Raw genomic sequence first — 8805 nt, 5'->3', positions numbered from 1 at the left:
AAGAACCAGCTCCCTTCTAGTCACAGGGGCCTCTCTCTGTTCCCCGTGCCGACTGGTGTCCCCGACTCTCCGGCCAGGCCAGCGGCCACCTCCCCGGCCCGTCGGCCTGTGGTGGGCCGGGTCCCAGCCTGGCCCCTGGAAGCGCTGACACTGAAAGAACCACAGGGCACTCTCACGGTTTGACTCGTTAGCCCACCTTTAGTTCAAAGCACAGATGACGGTGCCGTGGGAGCACGGGGCAGTGAGACAGAGGAGGGCGGGCCGCGGGCCGGGCTGGGCCGGGGCAGCCGGGCGTGCAGCGATCAGGCACCCACGCGGCGTGGCGGGGGCCGGGCACTCAGCACTCTGAGCCTACTCTTCCGTGGGCGGGGGGTTAGCTCCCAGACTCTCTAGCGTTCCAAAAGAAAACAAGCGCAGAGCAAAGCAAGAGCGTTTCTTGGGGCTGATGCAACCCGTTCTGACCCGAAATGGACGCCCCGTGCCCGGCCTCCTGCTCACTGTAATAGTCATAGTACGCGGGCTGGGCCGCCTCCTCCTCCCCCTCCCCTCCCCCGGAGAGCTGCCCGAATCCCTCACGCCCTTCCCCCGGGGTCCTGCGCCCTCCAAAGAGCTGTTCTCCGGCCACGGAGATCTGGCCATGAAGAGGGTCATGTTTGCTGGCTCTTGGAGCTGCGCCTCCATGGTGGGCGCCGAGGGGCCCTCGGCAGGGGCCGCGTTCTCCTGGTGGTGGTGGTAGTGGTGGAACATGGACAGGGGGAGAAGGCTGTCCGTCTGCGTCTCGGACGTGATCCAGTCGCTGTAGTCCTCCACCTTGACGTACAGGAAGAGGCCAGGGCACTTCTCGCCCCCCTGAGTCAGGATCCCTCTCAGCACCCACAGGTCCAGCCCCTGCAGCTGGCACATGAGCGGGTTTCCCGGGTCCCCCTGTGACAAAGGACAGAAGGCTTCAGGTCTCAAAGAACTTTTTGTTTTTATTTATTTTTTTAAATACATTTTTATTGATTTCAGAGAGGAAGGGAGGGGGGGGGAGAGAGAGAGAGAGAGAAACATCAATGATGAGAGAGAATCATTGATTGGCTGCCTCCTGCACGCCCCACACTGGGGATCAAGCCCGCAACCCGGGCATGTGCCCTGACCGGGAATCAAACCATGACCTCCTGGTTCATAGGTCTACGCTCAACCACTGAGCCACACCGGCCGGGCTGAAAGAACGTTTCCTTGTTAACACATCCTTGTGCAATTTACGGTTTGCTCCAGAAATGTTTTACACCGGTTCTCGCTGGAAATGGGGCAGATGATTGGTTACTCTTTCCAATCTAGGCAGCCACCGCCACAGATTTCAACAAGATGACTTTTCCTTTCATTGTGCAAATGACCTGTCCACTTCTGCACTTTGCCTGTAGCTTCCTGGCTCGCATTTCATTGTCTTGCCCCTTTTCAGTACTTGGACTAAAATCCCTCCTTCGGTTTCTCACGCCTCGAATGTTGATATTCCTTTCCTTTCTGGCCTGGAATGGTCACCTTTTCCCCTCTCCTCTCTCTCTTGTTTCCATCCTCCATTGAAGCTGCTCGCTCCCACCCACAGTCCTGCGAGGGTCAGGGTCACGCTGGCCTAGGGTCACCTGGGCAGCTGCCGGTCCCTGCGCGTGCTCCCGGCGCTCCCTGCTCCTGTGGGAGCGGTGCTGAGGCCGCGGGAACTCTGCCGCACGGACCTCTCTCCCCGCAGGTGTGTGGGTGACCCTGGCCAGTTACCTAGGTTTGAAAGTGGAATTGCCTAATCGTGTCCCACTGACAACGGCGACTGGGCGTCCATTCTGCAGGTGTTTTACTGAGACTTGCTCTCTGCCAACACAGAGTCAGTCCCGACAGCCACGAGTCTCAAGTGACAGTCCCTGCCCCATCTCTGGAAGTGACACTGCTTCCTCTCCACACTGAGCTTTTACTCCATCGTGTTCTTTTTTCGTTAATCCTCACCCCAGGATATTTTCCCATTGATTTTTAGAGAGAGTGGGAGGGAGGGAGAAGGGGGAGTGAGAGAGACAGGGAGAGAAACATCAATGTGAGAGAGAGACATCCATTGGTTGCTTCCCACACACGCCCTGCCCTGGGCTGGGGTTCGAGCCTGCAACCGAGGTACATACCCTTGACAGGGAATCGAACCCACAACCCTTCAGTCCGCCTGCCAATGCTCTAACCACTGAGCAAAGCCGGCCAGGGCAAGTCCGTCATGTCCTTACCAAGCAGACTGTATCGGTCTCCTGCTCCACGTGGCTGCCACATCCTGTTTTCTGGAACTCGTTTACGGGACACAGGTTGATGTCTTGCACGGAGATTTTCCTCAGGATACTCATCGTCATCTGCTTTCCCGTCTGCACCAGGCAACAGAGAGCCCAAGAATTACCAACAAGAAGGCACTCCCCGCAGCCAACGCAACTACAACTCACACGTCCCGATGGGAGTGAGCAGACGCCGCGCTGATTGAACCCCTTTTCCTCCTAGACATCAGGCCCGTGGCTGAGATTTTACTGAAAACGACTTTTGCTTTGAACTTGAAGGTGAATATAGGCAGAGAACATATTTATCCCTTTCCAACATCTACAGAGAATACATGTCCTTGTTCATTTCCCAAGAAAACAAGGATGGCTTAGACAAGAGGACAGTTCACTCTGGTTCGGGGAGTAATGTCCCTGGCCCCCCTGTAACTCACACTGATTTCAGATTGCCAGCCGCCTGTGTACTTCCGACTGTGGTCTATGCAGGACTAGAACAGTGGTCGGCAAACTGCGGCTCGCGAGCCACATGCGGCTCTTTGGCCCCTTGAGTTTTTAGCAAAGGCCAGCTTAGGAGTACCCTAATTAAGTTAATAACAATGTACCTACCTATATAGTTTAAGTTTAAAACATTTGGCTCTCAAAAGAAATTTCAATTGTTGTACGGTTGATATTTGGCTCTGTTGACTAATGAGTTTGCTGACCACTGGGCTAGAAGAAAAAAGGACCAAATATAAGAATGGCCACAGGAAGGGCAAGCATTGGGAATCGTGACTGATTAGCTGTGGGTTCCCGCCCAACTCTAGAACCTCGAGCCACCTGCATTCTTTTAAAATATATATATATTTTATTGATTTTTTACAGAGAGGAAAGGAGAGGGATAGAGAGTTAGAAACATCGATCAGCTGCCTCCTGCACACCTCCTACTGGGGATGTGCCTGCAACCAAAGTACATGCCCTTGACCAGAATCGAACCTGGGACCTTTCAGTCCGCAGGCTGACGCTCTATCCACTGAGCCAAACCAGTTCGGGCAGCCACCTGCATTCTTAAGCTTAGCCCGACCCTCGTGGCTCCATGGTTGAGTGTCGACCTATGAACCAGCAGATCATGGTTCAACTCCCGTCGGGGCATATACTGGGGTTGCAGGCTCCATCCCCAGTGTGGGACGTGCAGTAGGCAGCCAATCAATAATTCTCTCTCATCGTTGATGTTCCTCTCTCTCTCTCTCTCCTTCTCCATTCCTCCCTGAAATCAATAAAAGTATTTTTTATTTTTTAAAAAAGATAAGCCCGCCCCAACCGGTTTGGCTCAGTGGATAGAGCGTCAGACTGCGAACTGAAGGGTCCCAGGTTCGATTCCGGTCAAGGACATGTACCTTGGTTGCGGGCACATCCCCTGTAGGGGGTGTGCAGGAGGCAGCTGATGAATGTTTCTCTCTCATCAATGTTTCTAACTCTCACTCTCTCTCCCTCTCCCTTCCTCTCTGTAAAAAAATCAATAAAATATATTTTAAAAGATAAAATAAAAAAAAGATAAGCCCTAGGATGGTTCATCCAAGTTCCCCTACTGCTAGCGCGCACGGCCTCCGCCGGGAGAAGGAAGGCGTAACTGCAAACGTGGGGTTCCAGCCGGCCACCCAGCAGTTGCGCGAGGCCAGCGGCATGTACAGCTTCCCGCCCAGGAAGCAGATGGGCTGGACCAGGCCGGTGAACTGCATGGCCGCGTCTGTCTTCAGGAGGGCCAAGTTATTGGCCATCGTCCTGTTATCAAAGCCCTCGTGGACGATGATGGTGTTGACCGGATACTCCTCGTGAGAAACCACCGTGGCGTTCATCCTCGCGATCCCCACGATGGCCACGGCGTCCTTCCTGGAGGGAGAGCGAGGGGGGTCTTGAGAAGCCAAGGCACCAAGAAGGCTGCATTCTTCCCCGTTTTCATTATCTTAATAATGAGCTGGTTTGGCTCAGTGGATAGAGCATTGGCCTGCGGACTGAAGGGTCCTGGGTTTGATTTCGGTCAAGGGCGCCATATCTTAAAATAATGTTCACATGGACCACAAGGACAACCTCAACCAATTCCTAAATCACCACACAGGAGAACTCAGAATTAAATGGTGCGGAAAACAGAACAAAACACCTTACCACCTGGGTATTTTAAAACTCTCTCGCCGAAACCGGTTTGGCTCAGTGGATAGAGCGTCGGCCTGCGGACTGAAAGGTCCCAGGTTCGATTCCGGTCAAGGGCATGTACCTTGATTGCGGGCACATCCCCAGTAGGGGGTGTGCAGGAGGCAGCTGATCGATGTTTCTCTCTCATCATCGATGTTTCTAACTCTCTATCCCTCTCCCTTCCTTTCTGTAGAAAATCAATAAAATATATATTTAAAAAAAAAACAAAAAATACCTCTCTCATAAAACCCTGGGTCAAACAGAAAAGCAAGACAAAACAGCAGACTAAACAGAAAATAGCGATATCGGGAACTCTTAACACAAAGCAGAAGCTCTCCAAGGGCTAGTGGCAGCCACTGGGAATGTCTAACCCCGTCTTTCCCTCCTCGGTCACTCATGCTGCAAGATGCCCGCATGTGTGGGGAATGACGTAGGTACCGCTCCACATACTGCCGCATTTTGGGCGCTGGGAAAAGGTCGAAAACCATGCAAATGTCCATCATCAGAGGACTGGGTGATGGTACATCCGTCATGGGATACTGCGCAGCTGATGAAAAGAATGTTGCGCTTGCCCGGCCAGCGTGGCTCGGTGATGGAGCATCGACCTATGAACCAGGAGGTCATGGTTCGTTTCCCGGTCAGGACACATGCCCAGGTTGCAGGCTCGACCCCCAGTAGGGGGTCTGCAGGAGGCAGCCGATCCATAATTCTCTCTCATCATTGATGTTTCTATCTCTCTTTCTCTCTCCCTTCTTCTCTGAAATCAATTTTAAAAAAATGTTTTTATAAAAGGACTTCCCAATATTCATGATAGAGTGAAAAAAGCTGAGAGTGAAATACTGTGTGTGATGTGCTACCAGTTGTTGTTTTGTGTGTGTGTGTGTGTGTGTGTGTGTGTGTGTGTGTTATGGACTGAATTGTGTTCCCCAAAATTCATTTGTGAAGCTCCAGGCTCCAAAGCAGCTGCATAAATCAGGCCATAAGGGTAGGAGTCTAATCCAAAGGGACTGGTGTCCTTATAAAACGAGGAAGAGACACGGGATGTGGACACAGCGGGAAGGCCATGTGAGGACGCCGTGAGGGGGCGGCAGTCTGCGAGCCAACAAGAGAGGCCTCTGGAGACCCAACCCTGCCAGCACCTTGATCTTGGACTTCCAGCCTCCAGAACTGTGAGAAATAAACTGTTGTCTGAGCCACGCTGTCTGAGGTCTTTTGTTATGGCCGCCCTAGCATAGGTTCGCCATCACTGCCTATGACACGCGTGTCAGCACTGACACGCGTAGCCATTTTTGATGACACGCGGCCGCGGAGGCGGCCGCATGCCGAGGATAAAACATTTGCTGCTCCTGAGGATGAAACATTTGCGAAATATTGTTTTTTCCTCAAAGTGACACACTACCCGAGTTATGCTCAGTTTTTTGGCCAAGTTTGACACACCAAGCTCAAAAGGTTGCCCATCACTGGTTTATACTATAATTTGTTTTGCCAATTGTAGTAATTACTAGAGGCCAGGTGCATGAAATTCATGCACTTGGGAGGGGGGTGTCCCTCAGCCTAGCCTGTGCCCTCTCGCAGTCTGGGAGCCCTTGGGGAGTGGGCCTAAACCAGCAGTCAGACATCTTTAGTGCTTCTGGCTGAGCAGTGCTCCCCCTGTGGGAGCACACTGACCACCAGGGGGCAGCTCTCGCATTGAGCGTCTGCCCCCTGGTGGTCAGTGTGCGTCATAGCGGCCGGTCGTTCCACCGTTTGGTTGATTAGCCTTTTATTATATAGGATAGTCTCTTCCCATACTCTGTATGTGTATATCTATCTATAGAAAAGCTTAAGTGACCAAAATGACTGGTAGCTATGACACACACTGACCACCAGGGGGCAGACACTCAATGCTGGAGCTGCCCCCTGGTGGTCAGTGCACTCCCACAGCCAACCTCCCCTGGCTGGCCACCTTCCTCGGTCCCTTCCCCTGGCTGGCAGGCCCCGATAGCCTGATCAGGGCTGGGCCCCGGGCTGGGACGGGGAACCAGGGATGGGTGGCAGGGGATGTGGCCCCTCTCCCAGGGGAGCTGAGGGCCAGCTTCCTCCTCGGGGCCGCCGGCCAACCTCCATGCCCTGTCTCTCCCCCCGGCCAGCCCACCACCCATCCACCACGGTGGCGGCACAGCAGCGAGGGAAGGAGAGTGGGGGTGGGGAACCACAGGGTGGTGGGGCGCCAACGATGGCAGCGCTGGTGTCTGGCGTCCATTCCTTCTGCGCCCGGCCCGGTGACCGTCACCTCCTCTCCGGCCCAGCCCTGATTGGCCTGGCCACGATTGGCCCTGATCGCCAACCAGGCCTAGGGACCCCGCCCGTGCACGAATTTCGTGCACCGGGCCTCTAGCACTATATAAAAGAGTAATATACTATGTTTTATTTATCCGTAATAATTGCACATTATGTCCCAGCTTTCTGTTTATTAACCACCCCATGAACCACTCTGTGCATACAGTGTTTCCAGGGGTTGAAATTATTTCCTGAATGTTGATTCCCAGAAGTGAAATCATTGGGTCAAAAAGTAAGATTTAGCCGAAACCGGTTTGGCTCAGTGGATAGAGCGACGGCCTGCGGACTCAAGGGTCCCAGGTTCGATTCTGGTCAAGGGCATGTACCTTGGTTGCGGGCACATCCCCAGTAGGGGGTGTGCAAGAGGCAGCTGATCGATGTTTCTCTCTCATCGATGTTTCTAACTCTCTATCCCTCTCTCTTCCTCTCTGTAAAAAATCAATAAAATATATTTAAAAAAAAAAAAGTAAGATTTAAAAAAAACAAAAACAAAACCACACTGTTATTCCTTTAATAACATTTGTGGGTTGGTTTTTTTTTTTTTTCTCCTGGTTTAAAAGAATGCACATTAAATGTAAAGAATTTGGAAAAAACAGACGTTCAAAGAAGCAAAAACAATCAGATCCCTACACTTACAGGGCTCGCGTGTTCCCTGCACATCGTGAAGGCCCCAGGCGAGCTCTAAAACCAGGGCTCCTACCAACGTCAGCGCCTCTGCGTCCCCAGTGAAACCGACAGGGAGGAACGACCTCCCTGCAGAGGATGAGGAGCCCCGGCTCTGTGCGGTGGGAGGCAGCGGCTGCTCCAAGGCTGGCATCCGGTGACCGAGCACCCAGGACTCGAGGCAGCACAGAGCCGGGAACAGGCCTGTCACTCCGTCACCAGGAGTCCACCTTCCAGGCCTCCCGCAGCCGAGCGGGGGAACAGCCCCCCGCCCCCCCCCCAGGGCGCCCTGAGGCCCCAGTCAGGGTACTGGCCTGTGCTGAAAGGCGGACGCGATGCTGAGGATCCAGAACTCACTGAGGATGCTGCCGAAAGCCAGGTGGGTGTGGTGGGAGCTCTGCAGGGAGACCACCCACGGGAACTCCCTCTCGCTGACCAGACCCTCCTCGGAAGTTCCTAGAACGCTGGTTTGCTGGATGCCACAACCTGCCACGGGGGGTGCGAGGGGGGGGCTCACTGCTGGGGCAAGGGGTGGGGGGCCTGTGGCCACCACCCCCCACACCCGACCGCAGGCCCCCCTCCTGCTGGCCGCCCGCTCTGTCCGGCTCGCCATAGTGGTCACCGCGAACTCTCCCACCCACGTTTCTTTTCCTAGTTGGTTTCCTTCCCTATGAAAGAGAGGATGGTGCCCACAGGGGCTTGTGCTCTGCCTGGCCGCCCCGTGCCCTCCCTCGCCGGTGGCTGTGTCCCTGGGGGCCCCTCTCATCCCCACCCCTGCAGCGTGGGGTGCAAGGACTCCCCACCTGGCTGCACACTCCACCCACCTGCCCCCAGGCCCTCCCGCACCCCCGGGGACAGGGCCTGGGCACGGGCATTTTTTAAAAAGCTCCCATGCCCTGGCGCGTCTGGCTCAGCGGACAGAGCATCGGCTCCAGGATGGGCCCCGCGGTGACGGGGGGAGCGGGCACTCACTGGCAGCAGCGTGGGAGGCGCAGAGCAGCAGCACCAAGAGGACCCCCGTCGTCCCCGCCATCCCCAGGCGCGGCCGCAGCAGACACCATGGGCAGCTGTGGGAACAACAGCGCGTTTCCTCCCCTCCCCGAGCGGTGCCTTCCCCCCAGCGTCCCTCCGAGGCCCGGGCCCTCCCCTGCCCTTCCCACCGGCACAGCCTCAGGACGGGAGGGACACACCTGTGCTGCCCCTGGGGCCTGGTCCCGTGCAGTCCGGAGGCAGGGACCAGGCGCCGGGCACCGAGACTCTGTGGGGACCCGTGAGATGGCCCGAGGAGAGGAGGCCGCCCCTGCCTGTCGATCCAGCCAGGGTCCCCGCTTCCCAGAGAGTCGGGGCTCAGGAAGGTGTTGGCGTTTGAGTCGTGGAATTCAAC

At 55.2% G+C, this 8805-nt stretch overlaps 1 protein-coding gene across 1 annotated transcript; it reads right to left on the bottom strand.

The window, feature by feature from the left end:
• Positions 1 to 19: 19 nt before the first annotated feature.
• PRSS54 (serine protease 54) lies at positions 20 to 8487 on the bottom strand. The gene is made up of 5 exons (XM_028143055.2): positions 8394 to 8487; positions 7779 to 7907; positions 3881 to 4139; positions 2238 to 2369; positions 20 to 924 (listed from the first exon to the last, which is right to left on the bottom strand). The coding sequence occupies exons 1-5, from the start codon at positions 8480 to 8482 to the stop codon at positions 352 to 354; spliced, it is 1182 nt and encodes a 393-aa protein (XP_027998856.2). The 5' UTR covers positions 8483 to 8487; the 3' UTR covers positions 20 to 351.
• Positions 8488 to 8805: the final 318 nt, after the last annotated feature.

This window comes from Eptesicus fuscus, chromosome 21 (assembly GCF_027574615.1).
Source record: "Eptesicus fuscus isolate TK198812 chromosome 21, DD_ASM_mEF_20220401, whole genome shotgun sequence".
NCBI lineage: Eukaryota > Metazoa > Chordata > Mammalia > Chiroptera > Vespertilionidae > Eptesicus > Eptesicus fuscus.
This window is presented reverse-complemented; position numbering and strand designations above follow the sequence as displayed.

What these genes read in the sequence shown, in the direction of transcription:
- PRSS54 (XM_028143055.2), bottom strand. Translation starts at nt 8,482, where the DNA reads ATGGTGTCTGCTGCGGCCGCGCCTGGGGATGGCGGGGACGACGGGGGT. An exon ending in CGCCTCCCACGCTGCTGCCA is followed by an intron (nt 7,908 to 8,393) that starts GTGAGTGCCCGC and finishes CCCCCGTGGCAG; the next exon opens with GTTGTGGCATCCAGCAAACC. An exon ending in GGCTTTCGGCAGCATCCTCA is followed by an intron (nt 4,140 to 7,778) that starts GTGAGTTCTGGA and finishes CTCTCCCTCCAG; the next exon opens with GAAGGACGCCGTGGCCATCG.